Source organism: Sphaerodactylus townsendi, linkage group LG03, assembly GCF_021028975.2.
Source record: "Sphaerodactylus townsendi isolate TG3544 linkage group LG03, MPM_Stown_v2.3, whole genome shotgun sequence".
Lineage (NCBI taxonomy): Eukaryota > Metazoa > Chordata > Lepidosauria > Squamata > Sphaerodactylidae > Sphaerodactylus > Sphaerodactylus townsendi.
The window spans coordinates 168,367,583-168,392,476 of NC_059427.1; the positions used below are offsets into that span (position 1 = coordinate 168,367,583).

Here is a 24,894-nt window from a genome sequence, read left to right on the forward strand (position 1 = left end):
AATTCCTTTTTTAAAAGCCTAGGGGAGAAATCAAGGAGCTGAGATTTTCTGCTTAGGCTGACTGCACACATAAAGCAATTCTCCTCTGCCGGCTATCCACAGCCATTGCAGCTGCGGAGCACAGGTTGCTCAAACCCATCCATTGGTCCTCTCTCCCCCTGCCCCCCAAATTCTTAATCCGTAGACCACCTGGTGGGAGGGTCATATGTCTCATGTTAAGAATCACTGGGTTAGAATGCCTAACTTGGATCTGGAAGTTCAAGTTTCAAATCTTGGCTTTCTCACTGGATGGCCATTCATAATACTCACCCTCAGCCTGTCCTACCTTCTGGGATTGTTGTGTGGTCAAAATGGAAGAGAAGGCTGTATGGTGTCTGGGGCTCCCTATAGGAATGGTGGGATTAAAAATGCACTGGAAAAATGCAAGGGAGGGGAGGGGGCCCGGCGTCTGGACCTGGCCCACCCACCCTAGCGGGTGGAGGGGGAGGGAAGGGAGGGGTGGCATGCAAGGGAGGGAAGGGGAGCAATGGATTATGCGGAATCTTTGGTGGAAGAAGCAAATTATGGAAGTGATTTGAGGGGATGGAGGAAATGGACAACGGGAAGGCTGCTGCGGTGACCCAACATGGCAGCAGGCCCTTGGAAGGCAGGGTGTTGTAGTGGCTAAGAGTCGGTGGATTCTAATCTGCTGTTGTTGTTGTTGTTGTTGTTGTTGATTTCACAGCTGCCAGATCTTTAGCTGGTTGTTGGCCTTCATTGCAATTCAAGCCTCACCCAGAGGCCTAGGAAGTTGTAATGTATTCGGCGTAGTATTCATGCGGATCCCAGCAGGGCTGCCTTCTGAATTTGACATATGTTAATTTTGTCAATTCGAAGATGTTTTAAGTGCTGCCCTAGTATTTTTGGGATGGCGCCCAGCATGCCGATTACCACTGGGACGACCTCAGCTGGTTTGTACCATAGACGCTGAAGCTCGATTTTCAAATCGTGGTATCTAGTGACCTTCTCGTGTTCTTTTTCAATGACCCTGCTGTCACTGGGGACTGCTATGTCGATGATGCCTACTCTCTCTTGTCCCTCGAGTAGCAAGTGGATGTCTGGTGTATTGTGTTCCAACACTTTGTCCATTTGGATTCGAAAGTCCCACAGGATCTTGACCTTCTCTGCTTTCACATTACTAATTTCTCTCTGACAATGTTCCCAATGCAGTTCTTAGTCATTGTTCTTATAAGTTGTAATTTTGCATAAATCTCCAGTGGATCATCTTGGCCACTGAGTTGTGTCTCTGTTTGTACTCAGTCTGGGGCAAATCTTTGCAGCAGCTGAGGACCTGATCTACAGTTTCATCAGCTTCTTTGCACAATGTGCATTTTGCATCGTCCGAGGATTTTTCGATTTTGGCCTTGATCGAATTTGTTCTGATGGCTTGCTCTTGGGCAGCTAAAATCAGGGATTCAGTTTCCTTTTTCAGAGTACCAGTTGTTAACCACAGCCAGGTCTTTCCGTTGTCTACCTTGTCTTTGATTTTCTCCAGAAATTGGCCATGCAGTGGTTTGTTGTGCCAGCTTTCAGTCCTAATTTTAATCACATTTTTCCTGTATTCTTGTTGTTGTTGTTGTTGTTGTTGTTGTTGTTGTTGTTGTTGTTGTTATTAATTAATTAATTAATTAAACTTGATAGACTGCTCAACCCCCGGAGGGCTCTGAGTGGTGTACAAGGCCATCTCAGCAATAAAACAACAGTAGACATAAATAACATTAAAACCCGTAAATTCCTATAGCAGCGTAAAACAAATCCAATTAAAGTACATTATATATATATATGTTTTTTTGTTTTTTTTATAATAATCTTTATTCAAGTTTTAGTTTTAAAAACAAACAAACAAACAGTAAATACTATCTTCTAATATACTTCTTCTCCATGTCAATAACATATAATTCTTTCGACTTAATATACATTACTTTCATAACCAAATTCGTGACTTCACCTTGTCATTAAACATACTAACTTAATAATTCATTTGCTTATATTCATTATTTAAAACATCTAAAAAAGAAAAAACTTATATTTGTATTCTTCCTTTCCTTCTTTTCTTCTAAATCTTAGTCCCTATTACCTTCCTAATGCATTGTTTCTAAACATTTTTTTTAAATTATTAATCTGAAGATTTTCTAAGATACATGACAAAAAATATTTCTATTTCAATGTTGGTATATCTTTATCATATCTATACAACTGAATTGTTTCATATAATTCAATAGAGGTTCCCAATCTTGCAAATATTTTTCTATAGGTCTTTGCTTTATGATAGATGATAACTTATCATGTCCCATAATTTCCGTTATTCTGTTCATCCACTCTGTTATTTCTGGAGGTTCACTGCTCTTCCATTTCCCCGCTATTATCGTCCTTGCTGCTGTAATCATATGGAAAAATAATTTTCTATGTTGTATTTGTATTACTGGGTCTATAATACTTAACAAAAAAGTTTCTTTTTTTATTTCAAATGAATAACCCAAAATTTCTTGGATTTTCTCATGATTTTTTCTCCAGAAAGTTTTTATCTTATAACACTCCCACCATATACATTATATATATGTTTGGCGTCCGATCACAAGGCTGAGTGGGGGGGCCAGCACTGCCGAAGATGGAACTACAGTACCGGCAGTGCTGAAGATGGTAGAAATGCGGCATAGGGCATCAGGAGGGGGCAGGCAATCCGCGGCCGGCCTCCCCAAAAGCCCGGTGGAACAACTCGGTTTTGCAGGTCCTGCGGAACTCACCAAGGTCCCGCAGGGCCCTGATAGCTGATGGAAGAGTGATGGAAGAGAAATGGGTGATCCCCCACTCCTCCACCTGAGTGGCAGAGGCTTATCTGGTGAACCAGAGGTGTTTCTGCACTCTAACATTCCTGCTGGGTGATCTTGGGCTAGTCACAGTTCTTATATTAGATTAGTCAGGTTTCCTCACAAAGTGTCTGTTGTGGGGAGAGGAAGGTAAAAGAAGATTGTAAGCTACCTTGAGTCTCTCTGCTTACAGGAGAGAAAGGTGGGGTGTGAATCCGAACTCATCCTCCTTCCTCTTCGACTGCGAATTGAAAAAAAGTGGGGTGGGGGGAATTGGGGATAATGTTCTTGCCTTGAAGCTTCTCTTTCCTTGTTTTCCTTTTTATTTTCTTGTGTTTATGGGTCTCTTCTTGAATGCATCGGAGGCCATGTACGATGTTAAAACCAAAAGTGCCACTCACTCAAGTAATCCCATTATCCAAAGTCACGGTCGCCCCCTCTCTGTGTTCTCACTTGCAGGACTTGACAGTGTGCCCTGAAGAAGAGTCGGTGATCATGTCATTCTTCGTCAGCTCACTCTCTTCCCTGTCTATCAAACAAGGTAATTTTGGGGGGATGAGGGGTTAGGGGGGGTGAGAGCAGGGGCACCGGCAGAATTCCTGTTTAATCCTCCATTAGGATTGTTCACATGTTATACTAACAAGAGTCTGAACTTGCTGCTATTCCAATATATTATTCAAGTTGTGCATAGATTATTTTTTTTACTGCCAACCTGTCCTATCTTTATCTAGATAGCCCCTGGATAGGCTGATCTTGTCAGATCTTAGACATCAAGCAGGTTAGCCCTGGTCAGTACTTGGATGAGAGACCACCAAGGAAGTCCAGGTTTGCTACACAGTGGCAGGCAATGGCAAAACACCTCTTGAGTGCCTCTTGCTTTGAAAACTCTATGAGGTCACTGTGAGTCAGCTGTGACATGATAGCACAAAAAACAACTACTACTACTTAACGCTGACCTGGCTAGCCCCTGGATAACCCCAGGTTAGCCCAATCTTGTCAGATCTCAGAAGCTAAGGAAGGTCAACTCTGGTTAATATTTAGATGGGAGACCATTAAGGAAGTTCAGGGTTGCTACAGAGAGGCAGGCAATGGCAAAACACCCCTGAATATCTCTTGCCTTGAAAAGAAATGGCTGCTAAAGGGGAAGGGTCACAGCTCCATAACCAAAGGATGCTCTGGTCTGGTCCCCTCTGGCTTCTGAAGTTTGACCCCCACCCCACCCCCGCACACAAAAAAAGATTTGCACATTATCAAGGGGCTGTGTGCACCGGATGGGATACTGACAGAGCTTGAGCAAAATTCTCTTTGTGTGTACATAGAAGACCAGCTTATTATATGTACCTGTGGAACCTGCTTCTTCTATGGAAAATATTATTTCCTATCTACCCACTTGTCTAAATAGAGATGTTTGAAAGCAAATGGGGTGTAAAGTCTGTTTTCCTACTTCAGTTAAGTCTGGTTTTGCCCTTTTGTGAGGTCCAGGTAGTACAAAATGTTCCAGCTCTCCCCCCCTCCCCCCCCTTATTTTACCTCTGTTGATATTTTTCTTTCCTGCAGTTAATGAAAACGCAAAATTTGAATTTTCTGGGCTGAGACTGGATTGGTTCAGGCTACAGGTAAGACCGCACTTTAGTCCTAATATATATTCCTCTCCTAGTTTCCATTGCAGTGGGGATTTGAACCTGCGTTTCCCAGATCCTAGTCTGACACCATAAGCACTGTATTATGCTGGTTAGGATCCTACTTACACTTAATTGGAGACTTTTTGCACATTCACGTGAAAGTCCTCAAATCCTAAATAATAGTGTGATTCAGTCCTAAATATATCACTGTAATTCAGAGCAACATTGTCTTATTCTGAGCGTTTAGGGCAAAGAATTAGTTTCTTCCTCCCAATAGTGTGGGGTCTTTCTCTCAAGAGATTTCAATTTTTTCCCCTACCAGGCATATACCAGTGTCAACAAAGCCCCTCTGCAATTGCGGGAGAATCCTGATGTGGCCAGGGTGATGAACCTCATAATCTTTCACACCAAGATGCTGGACTCTGTGGAAGAGCTGATAGTAGAGACATCCGACCTTTCCATTTTCTGGTAAGTGTTTGGGAGAGGAGGAGGCAGCTCACAAAGCAAATACAGTTTTGCCTGCGCAAAGAGTCTTTCCACTCGCTAAAAACAGCCTGGGAGGAGGACTAGTTCATGCTTTGCATTGAGAAAGTGCCAGGTTCAAACGTTGGCGTCTCTAGTTGTCTAAGGTGGTGGGCTTGGAAAGACTTCCCTGCCTTCGCCATTCTTAAGACTTGGAAAGCCAGACAGTAGACAATATTGGCTCATAAATATGTTTATAGTATCAGCAGAGTGGCTATTTAGTGTGCAAAGAAGCAGGAGACAATAAAAGAAAAGAAAGTAGGTTTATTTTAGGAACTAACATTGTGGCATGGAAAAAGTTGAGGCGTAACTTCCTAAAATTGCACCCCCCATACACAGCTGAGTCCTGCCCCGCCCACACTGTCCAGGGCCCAGTTGAAGGCTGGCAAGCAGGGCTCACCCTCGTTCACAATATCCATGTGGAGGTTCTGAACAGAGCAAGCCAGTTCACTCCACCCCCCTCCACATGGAAGTCGGGCATGGGGCCAGCCCCACTCTCAGCCTCTTATGTGGAGGGGGACGAAGTGAATTGGCTTGCCCCATTCATAGTCTCCATGTGGAAATTGTGAATAGGGTGAGCCGGCTTGCCCTGCCCTGCCCCCCTCTCCGTGTGGAGGTCCACATTGAGGGGGAGCAGAAGGGGCCCATTTGAGCCTGACCCCAACCACGCTCTGACTGAAGCTGACTGCTGTGGAGTCTCTAGTTTTATACTGCTGGCTCCACCCCCAAGCTCCACCTCCAGTCAGGTGGAGCTTTGGTGGCGGAGCCAACAGTATAATGCTAGAAGGATCAAGAGTGGCTGGCTTCAATCTGAGCTTGGTTAAGACCAGGGTTAGAGCTGCATCCAAGACTGTCTTTAGCCAGGTTCAAATGGGCCCTTGCTGCTCCCATCTCCCCTTGGATATTGGGTGCAGCATATTAGACGTCCACGTGGAGGTGTGGGGGGCAGGCGAGCCCGGCTCACCCCATTCACAATCTCCCTGTGGAGATTGCAGGGCAATCCCTGCTCACCAGCCTTCAACGGCACTCCCAAATGGGGAGTTCCCAACTGGGGTGCAGTTGGGGGGAGCAGAGCATGGCCACAAAATTAACAAACAAACAAACAAGGAACCTTTATTGGCATAACAACATTATATACACAGATCCACTTAACCAAGTAGAGGGAAGCTAAAATAAATATACAGGTAGAGAAGGCTGATGTTCAGGATTTGCTCCTAAAGCGCTGTTTTATGTACAAATCCAAAAATTTGGTGACTGCATCGTTTGCATCACTACTGGAGCTGTCCAACAGAAAGGTAATCTTTTGCAAGTCAGATGCATACTCTTTTTTGAGTAGCAGAGGTGACAGGTATTTGACTCTGGGTCCTGCAAAGTGGACAATAAAAGTAAGATATGATCTATAGAGTCTACACAGTCTCTGCTGCATGTGCATAGCCTTAGGTGGTATGTGGTCTTGGTGAATCTCCCTGTTGATAATGGGTTGATGGAAGGGCATTGCAACGGGCTAAATAACATTGCCTCTTAATTGAGCCTGGGCACTGCTATCTGGTGCAGGTATTGAGCCCCCTTATTACCAGTGTAGGTGATACCTAGAGCTAAAGGAGAGCAAGTCCTGGCAGCCTTTTCGAGTAGAATCTGATGTTCCTGGTCAAACAGCCTTCTCCTCAGAAGCTGGAAAGTCTCTTTAGATGGTAGCATGGCCAGATAATCCAAAGAATAGCCTAATTTGTTAATTTTTGTTTCTATAATGCCCCACCATTCCGAGTGACAAGAAGTCATATTTTTGACTATATGTATAAGTTGTTATTAGGTATCTCTGTACTAAACTCATTAAAATAACAACTAGAACTATCTTTATATTCATAACTGTAGAAAGAGCTACTTGAAAATCTGAAAGAGCTCCCATCCAAGAGAATTATAAAGATAATATGAGAGAACTTTTACACATCGCTAAAATTAAGTAATTTTATGAACAGATGATCTGAATATAAATTCAAAGCAGAATGGGAACCTTATATTAATTATTCAAACAAGCATAGTACTGTCAAGCCTCTGCTTTGCTATTATAATTTTGATATGAAGATAAATTAATGCTTTTTAATATTTATATATTTTCATTATATACAGACATTGATAAATAATTCCAAATGAATCATTTATACGAGTATGATAATATGTAGAAGTTGGTATGCTAATGTTTTAAGGTTCTCTCTCCTATTTGGAATTGTAATTAATGTTTCTTTAGGTTGTGGTGGGTTTTCCGGGCTATGTGGCCATGGTCTGGTGGATCTTGTTCCTAATGTTTTGCCTGCATCTGTGGCTGGCATCTTCAGAGGTGTATCACAGAGGGAAGTCTGTTACACTCTGTGTCCAGTGAGAAGGGAATGTTTTAGTGGGGTATAAAATTGTCATGTCCCTGGGTGGGGAACCAATCCCTCTGTGATACACCTCTGAAGATGCCAGCCACAGATGCAGGCGAAACGTTAGGAACAAGATCCACCAGACCACAGACACACAGCCGAAAAAACCCACCACAACCAGTTGAATCCGGCCGTGAAAGCCTTCGACAATACAGTGTTCCTTTAGTTTAACAAGATATCAATGTAGATCCACCAACTGTTTTTTTTCTTTCCCCTTCTTTTTTTCCTGTATTATCTTTTCATGTTAAAAAAAAAATTATAATTTAAAAAATGCTGTAGAGAATCTGACGCTTCTCTCTGTTTCTTGCCAATCGCAATCTGCCTCCTACAGCCACTCCTCAGCATCCTCCCCCACAAAAAGATTTGGTTTCTCACCTGCTCGCTCAGGTTCCGCTGTTCCGCACAGGTATCCAGGATGCATGAAGAAGCCTGCCGGGCGATCTCTTCCAGGAAGTTGTTACACAGGCCTAAAGCACAGGTCCGCAGATGAGGATACTGGGGGAGGAGAGCCAGAAATGCTGTTTATTGCCTCCCTAGGAAGCTCACTAGAGAGACAGCGTGGGGTGATGGTTAAGGTGTTGGACTAGAATCTGGGAAACCCAGGTTCATATCTCCATCCTGCTTGGAACCTTGCTGGGTGACCTTAGGCCAGTCCCACACTCTCAGCCTCAACCCTGGCAAGGATTTGGATGGGAGACCTCCAAGGAAAACCAGAGGGGTGATGTGGAGGCAGGCAATGACAAACCACCTAGGGCTCCCTGTATGTCACTGTGACTTGATGGCAAAAGAATAAATAAAAGAAAGCTTGTTCGTGGCTCACAGAGCAAGAGACACTGTTCCTAGTTCATTATCGCAATACAGGATGGAAAGGACTGTATTCAAAAGGGACAGTTTTGCAGCAGTCCTCAGCAATAGCGATCCATGCCTTAACTAACAGGCAAGCATCCTCCTAGGAATGCAGCAGAAAGGGATGGATGTCCTGTACATAAAGGGAGGAGGATATTTGGTGTTTTTAAACTGAGGTACATCCTTCCAAATCCATTGAAGTCAGTGGACTCAGTGGACATAACTCTGCTTAGGATAGCACCATTATAGAACTCAGGATCAGGTTGTGGGTAGCCATGTATCAACCATTCCAGCATCAACCACGCCAGTCACAAGGGCTGGCTGGACGGGTGCTAATTTCCTTTAGAAATCTAATTCTGACTATTGTGTACAGTTCTGAGCACCGCAATTCAAGAAGGATATTAACAAGCTAGAACGGGTCCAGAGGAGGGCAACCAAAATAGTAAAAGTTCTAGAATCCATGCCCTACAAGGAGAGGCTTAGGGAGCTGGGTATGTTTAGTTTGGTGAAGAGAAGGTTAAGAAGTCACATGATAGCCATGTTTAGATATTTGAAGGGATGTCAAGTTGGTGAGGGAGCAAGCTTGTTTTCCACAGCTCCAGAGACTAGGACCAGGAGTAGTAGGTTCAAGGTGAAGGAAAAGAGGTTCCACCTAAACATCAGGAAAAACTTCCTGACTAATGGCTGTTCGACAGTGGAATGCACTACCTCAGAGTGTGGTGGAATCTCCTTTAACTTCCTCTACAGTGTGGTGGCTGTTTGACAGTGGAATGCACTACCTCGGAGCATGGCAGGGGGTTAGACTTGATGGCCCTTGGGGTCTCTTCCAACTCTATGATTCTGTGACTATGAACTGCACCATATTTTGCTTTAAATGACATGAACAAGAATGAACTTAAAGGTAGGGGTTGCCTGCTGTCCCACAGGCTTCAGTATCCATGCTGTTAGCAGCAGCTGGAAGTGCAGAGGTTAATAAGGGATAAATGTCGCCTCGCCACTATGAAAAGTGGTGATTGCTGTTTACTGCAGATCAAGTCAATCACGAAGAAGAAGAAGAAGAAGAAGAAGAAGAAGAAGAAGAAGAAGAAGAAGAGTTTGGATTTATATCCCCCCTTTCTCTCCTGCAGGAGACTCAAAGGGGCTTACAATCTCCTTGCCCTTCCCCCCTCACAACAAACATCCTGTGAGGTAGGTGGGGCTGAGAGAGCTCCGAGAAGCTGTGACTAGCCCCAGGTCACCCAGCTGGCGTGTGTGGGAGTGCACAGGCTAATCTGAATTCCCCAGAGAAGCCTCCACAGCTCAGGCGGCAGAGCTGGGAATCAAACCCGGTTCCTCCAGATTAGATACACGAGCTCTTAACCTCCTATGCCACTGCTGCTCCTTCAGGAACTGACTGGGATTTGGGGACTTTCTTCCAGTCATCGGGAAACTTCACCTAAAACACTGGCGAGGGTTCTGAAGCTGTAATAATTTGAGGGGACGCATTTAAGATGTAATGATCATCCAACTTCCTTAGACATCTTAATAAGAAGTGGAAACACGATCTTCTCCCCTCCTTACCAGGACTCCACTTTTACTGTTTCCACTTCTTGTCTAAAACATGATGCTTATGGAATGATCATTATGGCTCTGCAAGGGGTCATTTTATATCTTTTTTTCAGAGCACTTATAGACAGGTCACCAGTTCTCTTGTCTTTTTGCAAAGTATACTGTGTGCGTAAAGTCCTGTCAAGTCACAATAGACTTAGAAAGGGCCTTTCAAGGAAAATAAGGAGAGGTGGTTTGCTTTTGCTTTCCTCTACAGTGTCTTCCTTGGTGGTCTCCCTTACAAGTATGACCCTGTTTAGCTTCCAAGATCTACAAGATCAGGCTACACCCTGCTGCTAGCCCTCCTGAATTAATCAACTTTGAAATACTACGTCTGCAAAAAAGCTACAAAAGGTGGTAGTAGGTGAAGCATTCAGTGTCAGGATGATTTTATCTTTCTTTGTCTTTTCTTAAAGGGCAATTTGTTAGAATTCAGGTCTGTGAAAGGAGGCTTGAAAGGCTGTGGCCTACTGACATCTCAGAAAAACTGAATAAAACTTCCAGCAGTCAAGAAATGGGAGTTTTCAATGCTCTGCACAATTCGCTTCCCCTCTTGTGACTAGCAAAAAGCAAATTCGGCAAAAAAAGGTAGTTCCCCTGGCAACTAACCCTAACCCTGGCAAACACCAGGTCATTACTGACCCTTGGGATGATGTCACATTGGCTGATTACACACAAGACATCTATTTCGCCATGGGGGCAAATGTGTGTCTCTTGTACAAATGTTTTTCCTTGAGCCCCCCTTTCATTATCCATTTTCCCCGCGGTAAGCAAGACCACTGCTAGCACAAATTTAATTTTGCTTTGTAGCCAGAGCAGGCAAGAGTTGCCGGAGGGCACCGCTTTGCCCCAGACCTCTTCCCTCTGCCCACAGCCAGCCTGCCCAGTCTCACCCCCTGCCCACTCCCTCACGCTGCTTTGCACAGTTCCCTTCAACTCTCTAAATGCTTGTATCAATACATCGATAGGAACAACACACGCAGAGTCACATTCTGGCTCCATCTCGCCTCCCTCACTCTGCTTCCACCCTTCTCAATGATCAGGAGGGCTTATTTTAAATAAGACTGTAATGTAAAACGATTTTACTAGCTGCAACAGTGGCAGGAACAGAGAGAGAGTAAGAGGGTGGCTGGGTGGGTGGAAGGTAAGAAGGGGAAGGGACGGGAAGGGGGATCTAGCACATGGTCTACTTCTTCACCAGCGTGTGGTTCAGGGAATGGCTTTGCCTCTTTCTTTTGCGGGGAAAGGTTATGTTGGGAAAGGGGTTACAGTATTGTTATACTTGCTATCACAGGTATAACAATATAAATGCAATTTAAAGTGCTTTAACAAAGTCTTTTATCTTGCAATTATGAGTGTGATTTGATCTGAGCCTTTAAGAGGAGTTGATGGGTGGAGTTAAGAGAACCAGGAAAAGCTGCCAGCTTCAAGACAGGCAGAGAATGGTTCCTCGTGTGTATAAACAGAAAAACACAAAGAGACCCTCTGCATGCCCACTGCACACTGAAGAGCCCCTGAAGAGCCCCGAGGTAATCATTCTATGCATAACGAGCCATCACGATATTTACTAGGCAGACTTTGTTACAGGGGGTGGTTTGCCATTGCCTCATCTACACTTTCCCCCCAGCAACATGGGGTCTCAGAAAGTTGGAAGGCTGAGTCAACCTTGAGTCACCTACCTGAAATTCCAGGATGGAACTCAGGTCACGAGGAGCGCTTTGACTGCAGTACTATAGCTTACCACTCTGTGCCATGGAACTTTTCAAAAAGCAAACTAAACTATGTGAGAAGAGGACATGAAACCCCACAGAATAAGATGAGACGAAATGATGGACATTTGGTTTCATGCATAATGTATGCCGTTCATAATTTATGCCATTTTGGTTCAACGTTTTGGGATTACTCTGGGGCTGAATTTTTACAGGGTGTTGAGTGCTGGTTAAACGGAATCCAAACATAGGGAAAGACTGAAAAGTGAAACTGATGTATCCCAGGATAAGCTTCTCAATGGAGTTCACACCCATCACTCCCCATCAGGGTCCCATTGCATACAAACCTCTTCAGGGCACAAAGAATGGGTGGCATGGATAAAGTCGGCACAAAGAAGTGGGAACGCAATAGCGTAACGCAGCATGGATGGTTCCTCCATAGTGGATGCGAAGAGCTTCTCCATGAGCTGCGGATAGAAGCTGCCAAAAGAATGGATGTATCAACCACTGAGGAACAACTGGGCATGCCCATAGACTGAAAAACACTGGCGTTTTGAATGAATATAATGTTGGCATATGCAACACCTAGTACAATGGTGGCGAACCTTTGGCACTCCAGATGTTATGGACTACAATTCCCATCAGCCCCTTCCAGCTGGGGGGGGGGGTGGGGGGGGGGGAGGGGGTTTTGGGGGGGGGGGTGTGTGGGGGGGGGGGGGGGTGTGGGGTGGGGGGTGGTGGGGGGGGGGGGGGGGGGGTGGGGGGGGGGGGGGGGGGGGGGGGGGGGGTGGGGGGGGCCGGGGGTGGGGGGGGGGGGGGGGGGGGGGGGGGGGGGGTGGGGGTGGGGGGTGGGGTGGGGGGGGGGGGGGGTGGGGCGGGGGGGGGGGCGGGGGGGGGGGGGGGGGGGGGGGGGGGGGGGGGGGGGGGGGGGGGGGTGGGGGGGGGGGGGGGTGGGGGGGGGGGGGGCTGGGGGGGGGGTGTGGGGGGGGGGGGGGGGGGTGGGGGGTGTGGGGGGGGGGGGGGGGGGGGGGGGGGGGGGGGCGTGGGGGGGGGGGGGGGGGGTGGGGTTAGGAGCAAATCCTGAACATCAGCCTTCTCTACCTGTACATTTATTTTAGCTTCCCTCTACTTGGTTAAGTGGATCTGTGTATATAATGTTGTTATGCCAATAAAGGTTCTTTGTTTGTTTGTTTGTCAAAAATATGTGATTGATTCATTTAAATTTTTTAAACATTAACTACATATGTTAGTAGACTAACCATTGGCTTATATTATTATACTTTAAAATCATGTTAGCAATAGTTGAACTTGACAGTGCTTTACATGCTATAGTAATTAATAGAAGGCTCATACTCTACTTTAAATTCAAATACAAATCTATTCAAAAGGTTAGTTAATTTTTGCCATATTGAAATACTGATATTAACTCATATCTGCTTAGTTCCCTTGAGCAATAATAGACTATTCCTACAGCTATTAAGAATAGAAATAAATCTTATTATTTTAAATAATTTTACAAAAGGATGCCTGACCATATACTTATACCATATCATCATAATTTTAAAGCCCATTTAAAAATTAATCTTTAGTAATTCTAAAAACTTCAATATAAATTATTAACCAAAAGTTTTTCTTATTTTATTACAATACCATGGCCTATAAAACTGGCTTTGTTATATTTTTTAGCCGTTGAGGTTTAGTGAATATCTGATCTTTTGGATTTTCTGGCGATTTTGCTTTAAAAGTCTAATGTTAAGTCATTGAAGGCAACTTCATCTGTAAGATGTTCTGGTAATTTCCCTCTGAAATTAAAATTTCTTGGCGGTCTTACTCTGGAATCTGATCTTGAATCTTCAAAAGAATGATAATCTGTGGAACAAATTGCCAATTGTTTAGCATCATTTATGAGATAAATTGCCAACAGTTTGACTAGGTCTACTGTTTTTATTATTATTGTCTCTATAAATGGGGGACGCTTCTGATGTAAATGAAATTCTCCAGTAGTATTCTTCAGGAATGTCTCTAAATTGTGAATTTTTCTCCCTTTCTTGGACTCCTGAAAATTTAACTCTCTCTTCGCTTGTCTAGAATGTTCCAGTTGGGTTTGAATTGCCATTGCTATGTGTTATGTATTTTCCTATATTTTTTTCTTTGAGTATAAACAGATTCTAAGCAAATTCCTGTCTTATGCTCTACAAATTATCCTTTAGCTTTCCTTTAGTATTAAATATTGATTGCTGGATCTCTTGTTCTAAACTGTTTAGACCTTGCTTTAGGTTACATTCTGATTGACTTATTTGCAGAGGTGGCAGCAACGTGACAGAGTGAATGGGGGGTTTAGTTCTGGAAGTGACTACAACACACCGGAACAAATATAGCAGTTTTCAATGGGAAAGGATGATTGTTTGCTTTATTGAACGGAACGAGATAAGTGCTCCTGTTCCCACGGTCTGCAAAAAACAGCCCTGTTGTAATAGAATCATAGAATTGAAAGAGACCCCAAGGGCCATCAAGTCCAACCCCCTGCAATGCAGGAACACCCAATCAAAGCACTATTATTAAGCTAGATATTAAGCTATCTTTAGCTGAATAATTATAAACAAATTTCAACATAGCTTCACCTTAAATGCCTCCAACAATCACTCACTTTTACGAAAACGTCTCTCAAGGGCTTATAAATCACTTCAAAAACCCCTCATCATCACCATTCCTAGTCAAAGTTTCACATAACCAAACCAGGCTTATTCATTGTCAGCTCTCCAATTAAATTCTTGTCAGTCTTGAATGCACTTATATCGAAAAATCTTGTATTTTCTAAACCAAAAGATTTTGTAATCCAATTATGCTGAGCATATTGCAGCTGTGTCAGTCTAGTCCTAGCCCAGAGAAAACTCTGATCTGAAGAAGAAAGCAAATCCTAAACAAAGTGTGAGTCAAAAGTGTTTTTAGAGCCAAAGATCTTATAGTTTCTGAACAATCCACTGGTTAGCAAGGAGCCTCACAACTGTGCGGGTCCAAATCACGCAGAATGAAAGTAGCTCTTTCAGTAAATCAACTTAATTATTGCCAGCCATTCATCTTGGATGCTTTTAAGTCTGAAAATCTGGAAATCCATTTGGTATCGTTCAAACAACAAACAAACCACACAAAAACAAAAGAGCTTCTTCAATTAAGATGTTCTTTTTTAAAAAAAACCCTTCAGTACTGTAAAAAATCTCGGTGCAGATCCATGGAAACTTTAAAAAGAAAGAAGACAAAAATATACATTGGAGAAAGTAAAAGTAGAAAACTTAAAAGAAAAAGGCGGGTGGAGAGGTCTGTCTCTTCTGCCGAGATGGCATGCTTGCACTTACTGATCCTGAATATTACCAGAACTAGTGGGTCAAAATGAACCCAAACTAGACCACCTGTTGAACTGAAGGTCCTCAAAACATCTGAGGAGGCCAGAGTTAGACCCAGTCTTCCCTTTAGCTGGCTATTTACCCCTTTCAATGAGTGCAATCAGAAGCTAACAAAAGCTCAGCCCGATCAAGGCACCATGTTCTCCCAGTCTGCCTTGAAATGCAAGGTAAGTAGGCGTGGGAATGTGCAGAATTTATCATTCTGCCAGTCCCTTTTCCTGCCCTGGTTGTTGAGCTCAAGCACGAGAGATCCCAAAGTGTACAGTCCCCTTTGAAAAGTGACAGATGCCCACCAGGGATCCTCAGCTTTGTTGCATCTCTGGGCATTTTTGGTTTTTGAGCAAAAGCTAGTGGATGCTTTTGTAAAACAGTTGCCCTGGGAGGCAGGGCCAGTCACTGTCAGGATATTGAAAATTGCAAGGTGGTCATATGCTGGTCTAGAATGAAGCTGGGGAATGTAATGATCCAGTCAAGAATTGTAATCTAGGTCTGGAGCCCTCTCTCTGTCTGGGTCTGCAGTGATTGGCATGTAACAGTCAGCAGAAGTGAAAAGGTCACAGGCCAGGATGATTAGATCATCTAGCTAATGATTTGCTGGACAAAACTATATAAGAAGACTGCATACTGAATTTCAGTACCCTCTCCTTCAAATCTTGTGCTCAGGTTCAGGGCTCAGATTAGTTGTCAGAGTAGAAATTGGATAAAGTTATTGCTATGCGTTTGTTCCTTTGAGAAACAAGAGATAAAGTATTCCTGTTGGAACTAAATCTACTGTCTGAGTGTTTCTTTTTCTTATACTGCAAGCAGTTACCTCCTGTTCTAGCAAGGGTGAGTTGGCACCTAGTCCTTCCGCTGTGCACTAGGCCAACAGTCACAAAATGTTTGGAGTTCTTTGCCAAGTGTTCTGCTAAGAGTGAGGCAATTGATTCTGAACCGGCGCTCCCAGCAGACATAAATGTGATACCTCCTAAGCTTTTCTGAAGCAACTCCTGCTGCAATGAGGTACAGGATTGGCTGTTTGGAAAACAGATACTTTGTTGAAGAAGCAGATGAATACCAAAAAAATACAGCAGTAAGCACTATGGTGCCCCTGAGTGCCACGTTGGGGATCACTACTTTAACCTGCCAGTGGCTGACTTGAATCATTTGCAGATGCAAGTACCTTGGTATGATGCATGTACTGTCTGCTTGTAGGTACTGTTCTCTAGATTTAAAGAGTCAGTTTAGAGAGGGAGGAGAAGCATTAATGGTTGATCGTTCCTCTTGTTCTGGTTTCTGTTCCCTCCATTCTGTGGAAATATTGTCTATAGAATAAGAGTTGAAAGGTACTGAAAAGTCATCTAGTCCAACCCATACTCTAAAGGTAGGATCATCTACCCTCCAGCTCCCATAAATAAATCCAGACTACAGTTACACACAGACAGAGAGTACACCAGACATTTCCTATTCAAACAGGTTTGACCAATCTGTAGTTTGCACCCTGGCATATGAAGTAGGGTAGGTCTGTGGAATGGTTCTCCCCCACTGCCATTACACTTTGGAATACAGCCTGTCTCTCCTGCATGTAACAACCCTTGCATCTTTGATATCCTCCAGCTTTTGCCCAAGCACTGTGCTGCTACCATCAGCAAAGCCCGGAACAAGCGAGCCCGCAAAGCAGCATCCAAGAAGGCAGAGCCAGAGAGGGAAAAGCCAGGTGCAGAGAGCCACCGGAAGGACCGCAGCCTGGTCACCAAGTAAGACCACCAGACTAAATCTTGGCTAAGAACATTTATTTTTTTTATTTACACATATCTAAGGTTGCCAATCTTCATATGATAGTTGGAGATCTCCTGCTATTGCGGCTAATCTCCAAGTGATAAAGATTAGTTTACTTGGGGGAAAAGGCCATTTTGGAAGGTGGACTCTATGTAATATGACCAGATGTCCCGCTTTTGGCGGGACAGTCCCGATTTTCAACAATTTGTCCCACGTCCCACGGCATTTTTAAAAAGTCCCTATTTTTGGAAAGAATGCATGACAAGCTAGGGAACGGCGGGAGAACGGGAAGGGAATATACCCATGACGGCGAACCTATGGGGCGCTCCCCTGTTTCCCGCCCTGTGCTCTTTCGCCGGCTCTCCTCGGCTGTCTCGTGCTGGTGACAGTCGCTGCAGAACCTCGCTTCGCCTTGCCGGGCTGTCTTCCGCTGCTGCTGCAGCTGGGCTGCTGTGCCTCCCGGGGACCCTGAGAGCCTGGGTAGGTCTGGCGGCGGGGCACAAAGTTGGAGGGGGGGCGGATGGGGGGGCGGCTTGCGTTCTATGAAAATTTTTGTTGCTCCATATAGACCAAATTTTTAATCAAGAACCACCCCCCACCCCCCCCGGTCAATGGTGTCCCACTTTACCAATGTTAAAATCTGGTCACCTTACTCTATGGCATTATACCACATTGGTTGTCCCCCCACCCCCTTGCCAAATCCCCTTCTCCTCAGGCTCAAACCCCAAAATTGCCATGTATTGTTGGAATGAGCGATTTCTGCATGCCTGGACACTGGGAGGTGCTGTGTGTCTCATTCTGTGTGTTGTTGCCTCTTTTGCTTGTCCTCCTTGTCTGGGCCAGGAGACCGCCCACTAACTCTTCTCCATGCTGCAGTCACATTTCTCCTGTGCTTTGTCCTGAGCGCATGGACAATGGCTCTCTGCCTGTGGACCTTTTCCACAGAAGCAACTCTTTCTTGCACACACTTGGTGGCACGTTAGAGTGCCCACTTGTCCTAGGGAAAGTTATTCCTCAGATTAGGGTTTCTCTCTATCTACCTCTTACCTGAAACACAGCTGTGAACTGAAGATACTTGAATAAATGTAGTTTTTCCTTTTACATTTATTTATTGGGAAGTTTCTATAAACTGCACTCACACACATTTCTGGGCTGGTCCATAATTAACTAAATTCCAACATGGTAGCAGAGGATGGTTTCCAGCATGTATTTCCCAATCTGGAGCTGGCAATCCTAACTCTTATCCCATGTCTTTAATTCAAAGTGGCTCACAACATTCTCCCCGTCTTCGTTTCTTCTCAATAGCTATGTGAGACAGGTTAGGCTGAGGCTGACTAGCCCAAGGTCACCCAGCCAGCTGAAGATTCAAACTGGTGCTTGCACAGGGGACCTTTACCAAATGTTTGAGCAAACTAACCAAAGCTTTTTGGACTAAGTAGAAGAAGAAGAAGAAGAAGAGTTTGGATTTATATCCCCCCTTTCTCTCCTGCAGGAGACTCAAAGGGGCTTACAATCTCCTTGCCCTTCCCCCCTCACAACAAACACCCTGTGAGGTAGGTGGGGCTGAGAGAGCTCTGACAAGCTGTGACTATCCCAAGGTCACCCAGCTGGCGTGTGTGGGAGTGCACAGGCTAATCTGAATTCCCTAGATAAGCCTCCACAGCTCAGGCGGCAGAGATGGGAATCAAACCCGGTTCCTCCAGATTAGATACACGAGCTCTTAACCTCCTACGCCACTGCTGCTCCTAGGAACACAATTAAAAAAGCAGAAGACATTTAATGACGACTATGGTGCTATAAGATCAGAAGATGTTAATGCCAAGGACAGAAAATCTTCCTGCTCATTGGGATTGGGATTGAATGGGTTTTTGCTTGGTCTTCTCTGCCTGTAGTGCTGCCCTTTACCTGACCACACTTGGCAATTGCGATCAATGGCTATCAAATGTTTTCTCTCTAGTCTGGACAAGCTGCACCTGGTGCTGACTGAGCTGTGTTGGACCCTCAACTACGTGCCCAGTTTCCTTGTCTTCGAGCACACAGTAACACCAGCGGAATACCTCAGCAGCCAGCTGGAGATGCGCCTCAACAGGTACAGGAAGTCAGTGATGTATCAGGAAGTGAGGTGGCGATGTTGACAGTGGTTCTGCCCTGAAGATGCAGTGGAGGCCCAGAGGATTGATTTATTTATTCCTATAAAATATTTACATGCCTGAATGAGGTGGGTAGTAGTCATAGAATAAAACTCTGAACAATCTCTAAGGTAAAAACAATGATATTAAAAACAATGCATATAAACATCAACACACCAATATAAAATCACATACTCAGCTAGCTCAATGTTTTCCTCTTTGCTCAGGCTCAAGGTGTTTTCTGGGATAATTTTTGTTTTTTCCTGATTTTCCAGAAGCCTAGGAGGATAGAAGCCCCCTTGACTTCTTCTGGGAGGTTTTTGTTGTCATTATTATTATTCATTGAATTCATTTATAGCCTGCCTTTCTCACTGAGACCGGAAGTAAATTCCAAAAATCTGTATTGTAATTCAGTTGCTAGGTATTTATTTTCTCCAGTGTGAGGTACAAAGCGGCTTATGACACTATTTCCCCCTCTTCTACCTTATCTGACCGTCCTGTGAAGGCAGGCTACACTGAGAGAGATCAGTGGGCCAAAGGTCACTCAGTGAACTTCCATGGCAGAGCAAGGATTTGAACCTGAGTTTCTTAGATGCTACTCCAGCCTTCTAACTTCTACACCAACTGGTTCCACAGTCTGGGGCAGGGGTCTTCAAACTATGGCCCTCCAGATGTTCACGGACTACAATTCCCATCAGCCCTGACATTGAGCCATGCTGGCAGGGGCTGATGGGAATTGTAGTCCGTGAACATCTGGAGGGCCGTAGTTTGAAGACCCCTGGTCTGGGGCAACCACTGAAAAAGCCCAACCCTAGGTGATTATGGAAAATACTTTAGACCAGGGTCCCTAAAGTGGTGCCCACCATCATCTTTTCTGATGCCCACCAAGTATTCTTAGAAAACAGATGAGGCTAGGTGGGGCTTTTGTCCAGCAAGGCTTCTAATTGGCCATTGGAACTTTGGCTATGCAGATTTTTAACATGTTGCTTTGCCAGTAGCTGCTACCTCAGCACAAGGAATTTCACGCTGTTTCTGCAGGTAAGCTGCAGCAATCATTACGTAGTTGGTTCAACCTCCTGTGCATCTATTTTGTAGAAGCCATTTTGTGGCTGCGTCAGAATTCCCAAAGTGTCTGCAGGCTCAAAAAGGTTGAGGGGGCCCAGCTCTAGGCAAAGGGGGCACTAATAATCAATATACATTGCTGAGAAGAATGAATGTGCTACATCTTTTGGCTAACAGATCCATTCATTCATACTCTCATTGAATTAAAACATTTGTCAATCACCTTCCTTGTGGAGCTCAGTGTGGCTTGCAACATAGATAAAACATTTAAAATATAATACATTAAAACAGAAAAAAACAAAATTGAAATCACAACTCAGGAATGCTAGTAAATGTAACCAAATGGAGTCTTAAATAAAAGTCTTCATCTACCTCTGAAAGATCAAAAGTGAGGGGGCCAGGACTACCACTCTAGGGCTGCCACTGAAAAAGTCTCCCTCATGTACCGACCAAGCAAGCTTCTTTGATGAATGAGTCGGTCCAGAGGGCCTCTCCCTGTGATCTTAATTCTCAGGCAGGAACCTATGGGAGAAGACGGTCCAGTCTCAAGCCGTGTAGGATTTTAAAGTTCAAAGCCAACACCAGTAGCTAGTGTAATTGCTGTAATAGCTAGGTTAGTTAGCTGGGTTGGGCAAGAAGAATTATGTAGAGAGATGCTGGAACATAGTAGCAGCCAAGAGTTCGCTTCCATCTTTGTTAGTTTAGAGCGGGGTCTCCAACTCTGGCCTTCTAGATGTTCATGGACTATGATTCCCATCAGCCTCTGCCACCATTATTCAGCTGGAGGGCCAGAGTTGGACTCCCCTGGTTTAGAGACTCATGGATCTTAATGCATTTAAAGGGAAGGCAGCCACCCACCTGCTGATATTATCACCTGTCCCATTTTTTCCTGGTCTTGTAACAGCTGTCCAAATGCTTCTGTCCAGGTGATTATATCTTTTCCAGGTCTCCATTAAAATCTGAGCTTTCCTATTTCTCAACATTTGTCAAGGCCTCTATTCTCATGTAGCATCAGGTTGGGAAAGGTCAAGGTCTAAGAGCTGAAACTGCAAGATCTTTGCAAATCATTCTTTTATGCGTTTAAATCATCTTGAAGAAGGTCTGAACTGTGCTAAGGGCAGGCTAAATTGCAAAGCACTTCACCAGCTAAAGTGCTTTGGCTTTATTCTCATCAGCTCAGTTCTTGGATACCTAAATGTCAAGAGCGATTAATTTCCAGGGCAGGCAGTTGTATTCAGTGGCTTGCCGGGCTCTCCTTTCATTTTCATGTTTCTGTGATCCTGTGATAATGGAGAAAAATGGCAAGGAAGTTGGAACAGACTGGCACAAATGTGGAGTCACGAGACTGTATTTCAGAATCCAAGGAAAAGCTTCAGCCTGGAGGCCAAACTTGATGTGACTTTATTACTGTCCCTGTTGGGGATCCGTATGCATTACTGGGAGAATGAGTTTCCAGCTGCTGACATCTCAGTGACAGGCATAAGAGTTGGGTTGAGGGCAGTTTTGTGGGGGGAAAGTCACATCTGTTTAAGTGTAGGGTTTTCTGCACAACAGAAGAGTTTAGCAGGTTTTTGATGGTATTAATGTAGGGGTTAAGAGCAGGTGCGCTCTAATCTGGAGAACCGGGTTTGATGCCCCGCTCTGCTACTTGAGCTGTGGAGGCTTATCTGGGGAACTAGATTAGCTTGTGCACTCCAACACATGCCAGCTGGGTGACCTTGAGCTAGTCACAGTTCTTTGGAGCTCTCTCAGCCCCACCTACCTCACAGGGTGTTTGTTGTGAGAGGGGAAGGGAAAGGAGTTTGTAAGCCCCTTTGAGAAAGGGTGCATAAAAATTCAACTCCTCCTCCTCCTCCTCCTCCTCCTCCTCCTATTAGATCAATTATGTAGTGTAAGCCACACTCACCTTTAGTTAGGTGTATGTTACTAACTGATGGGTGCACCATCTTTTGAGCCAAACTTTGCTCCTTTAAAGAGCCAGCGTGGCATAGTGGTTAAAAGCGGTGGGCTCCAGTCTGGAGAACTGGGTTTGTTTCCCCATTCCTCCTCATGAAGCCTGCTGGGTGGCCTTTGGCCAGTCACAGTTCTCTCAGATGGCAAATCACATTCGAGCTTCTCTTGTCTTAAAAACCCTACGGGGTCATTATAAATTAGCTGTGACTTGATGACATTCACACATTCTGTAGACATCTTCCGTGTTCTGGTCTTGTACTATCTCAAAAGACAGGAGGTTCCAAGGGCAGCTTTTTTTTTTACAGGGTACGTTTCCTAGTGAACAAAGGGTACTTGAGCTTCACATTATTTTTACAGGGTTTACGAATACACAATGTGAATGAATGGGGGAGAACAGAAATTCAAGCAAGGCTCATTTCTAAAGTAGAGTTAGTTCCTGAAAGGCAGTAGTAGGTAGACTTTCAAGGCTGCTTCTTAACAGCCAACTGCATAACTCAGATTTGTATCTACTTTATGAGCAGCTGAATGGGGTTTTTCTTCTTTCCCTCCCCTCCCCTGAATCCAAAGTCAGTGTGTGAAAACCGGCATGGTGTAGTGATCAGATAGGTGGACCATGATCTGGCAGTCCTGGGTTCAAATTCCCACTGTGCAGTGGAACCTTGCTAGATGATTTTGGACCAGTCACTTTCTCTCAGCCTAACCTAAGAGGGTTATTATAAGAATAATACGAAGGAACGGAGAACCATGTAAGCTGCAGAAGGCTGGTAGGGTATGAAGAAGATAAATAAACAGTGAACAGATAACTTGGGTAGGTTACGGATCTCTGCCCCTAACCTGCCGGTTGATGTCACCTACATTCCTGGCACTGGAACATCAACAGTCCATCAGTGCTTATTAGGAAATCACCTTTAAGAGGTGTAGTGTAACACTGTTGGGGAACTGGTTGAGGGGGGGGCGGGGATGTAAGCTGAGAGATCCATGTTGAATTTAGAAATTTTTAGGAACTGCAGTTTGGATGCATTTGCTGGCTGGAATCCCTCTAACCCAGGGGTGGGCAATTATTTTTTCCATGGGGCCGCATAAGAAACAGAAAATATTGTGGAGGGCCGGGCCCAAAGGCTGAACTCAATTCTGCATAATAGGGGCTGGTAAGTGACAGACAGGTGCACAGATCAACTTGGAATCAGTGGCAACAGTTCTGCATACAACACTATTTGGCACAAAGAATCACAGGCTTAACCTACCTGCATAGCTGTCCACTGTGACAATCAAGCAAGTGGGGAGACTTAAGTCCCTTGACCTACTTTTTCCATCGACTGGTGCGTTTGAAAGCCCCACCGAAGCTGGTTGCCTTGGTTGCCGGCTTCTGCGGGGCTTTCAAAGGCGCCTCACTCCCCAGCAAGGGGGGGGGGGCAGTCAGGGTCATCCGGCGGGCCGGATGTGGCCCGCGGGCCGTATAATGCCCAGGTCTGCTCTAACCTCTGCTTCCTTTCTCCTCCAGGGCCCTGGTGCGTCTGGCACAGGCGAGCCCAGGCTCTGCAGAGTTAGCACGCCCCTCCGAGGTGTTGGCAGGTGTGCAGACATATGCAACATTCCTGGTCTCCCTGATGCATCGCGTGGGGCTGGACATGGGGCGCCTGCTCCGCAACGTGCTTTTGCAGCAGACCCAGTCCTTGGATGCTGCTGGAGAGCAGACCCTCACCACGCTCTATACGAACTGGTAGGCAGCAAGTCATGGTTATGGTAGGAGGGAAATTATGTATTTATTTATTTATCTATTTTATTAGACTTTTATACCGCCCCATCCCCGAAGGGCTCTGGGCGGTGCACAGCATCTAAAATACAATATAAAATGATAACATATAAAAGCAGCGATAAAAATTTCCAATTCTTATTCCAAATTTAAAAGCTCAAAATTTGAATTTAAATTTAAGTGCAAGGTGGCGTCCAGCAATCCAATAACATAAAGTCCCTCCCTCCCCACGGAAAAGGGAGGCATGGCGAGTCTCATTAGATCAGGGGTAGGGAACCTGCGGCTCTCCAGATGTTCAGGAACTACAATTCCCATCAGCCAATTGGCCATGCTGGCAGGGGCTGATGGGAATTGTAGTTCCTGAACATCTGGAGAGCTGCAGGTTCCCTACCCCTGCATTAGATGGTTAATGGCCCAGGTGTTAAGGGCCGGGCGGGGGGGGGCACCATTAGCGGCTGGTTTGTAGGGTTTGTAGGGATACTTGCCTGTGATAATAGGCAGGACATACCTGGCCCACAAGTTCCATTCCAGAACCTCTTCCAAACATTAACAACCTGGGAGAATGAGCTCCCGAGCGAGATCAGGGCCCTGCAGGATTTGAATTATTTCCGCAGGACCTGCTAAATGGAGCTCTTCCACTCGGCATTTTCTAGAGGCCAGCCAAGTTGACGTATATTATCACTGGCCTTCCGGGGGATTGTGGGGTTTAAGTCACCATCTTGTGTATAAATGTTGGACTGTGGTCTTTTAAATATTTATTGCTTACTTTAACCATATTGTATTTTAGATTGTTGTACAGCCGCCCTGAGCCCTTTGGGGATGGGCAGGGTACAAATTTAAAAAATAAATAAGTCAATAAAACTCAGCCCTGCAGTATTTACAGAATTATTTATTATTTATTTATTATTTATTTATTATTTCAATTTCAATACCGCCTGATCCCCGAAGGGCTCCGGGCGGTGAACAACATAATGTAAAACATGAAGCGTTAAACAGGAGCGAATCCAGTACACAATACATAGGCTCCATCAATAAAACGTCTTAAAATACTTAAAACCAGCGGTTAATAATTAACATTTAAACAAGGCGTCCCGCCTCAATTTCAACCCACCCCAAAAGAGGGGGGGGGGGCGGCAGGCCCCTCAATATGAGGGGCTCTGATGTACCACTGCCAGGGTAAGAGCAAGGAGGGGGCACCGTATCAGCGGCTGGGCACTCCAAAGGCCCGGTGGAACAACACAGTCTTAAAGGCCCTGCGGAACTCGCCAAGGTCCCGCAGGGCCCGG

At 45.0% G+C, this 24,894-nt stretch overlaps 2 protein-coding genes across 2 annotated transcripts in view; one reads left to right on the forward strand and one right to left on the reverse strand.

Annotated features, from left to right (window-relative positions):
* Positions 1-24,894, forward strand: part of NCKAP1L (NCK associated protein 1 like) — a 640,546-nt gene that overhangs the window by 522,441 nt on the left and 93,211 nt on the right. Inside the window, exons 13-20 of the mRNA XM_048487583.1 lie at positions 3,306-3,387; positions 4,404-4,462; positions 4,791-4,936; positions 11,881-12,049; positions 14,974-15,120; positions 16,550-16,689; positions 18,669-18,800; positions 23,357-23,575. Coding sequence (XP_048343540.1) covers positions 3,306-3,387; positions 4,404-4,462; positions 4,791-4,936; positions 11,881-12,049; positions 14,974-15,120; positions 16,550-16,689; positions 18,669-18,800; positions 23,357-23,575 — 1,094 coding nt within the window. The remainder of the gene's footprint in view (positions 1-3,305; positions 3,388-4,403; positions 4,463-4,790; positions 4,937-11,880; positions 12,050-14,973; positions 15,121-16,549; positions 16,690-18,668; positions 18,801-23,356; positions 23,576-24,894) is intronic.
* On the reverse strand, positions 7,577-12,027 carry LOC125428077 (nck-associated protein 1-like). Its single transcript, XM_048487678.1, has 2 exons — positions 11,900-12,027; positions 7,577-7,905 (listed from the first exon to the last, which is right to left on the reverse strand). The coding sequence occupies exons 1-2, from the start codon at positions 12,014-12,016 to the stop codon at positions 7,642-7,644; spliced, it is 381 nt and encodes a 126-aa protein (XP_048343635.1). The 5' UTR covers positions 12,017-12,027; the 3' UTR covers positions 7,577-7,641.

Excerpts from the sequence above, each read along its gene's own strand:
- LOC125428077 (XM_048487678.1), bottom strand. The coding sequence starts at position 12,016 with ATGGAGAAGCTCTTCGCATCCACTATGGAGGAACCATCCATGCTGCGT. Across the intron at positions 7,906-11,899 it reads ATTCTTTGTGCCCTGAAGAG|TATCCTCATCTGCGGACCTG; the intron begins GTTTGTATGCAA and ends CTCCTCCCCCAG.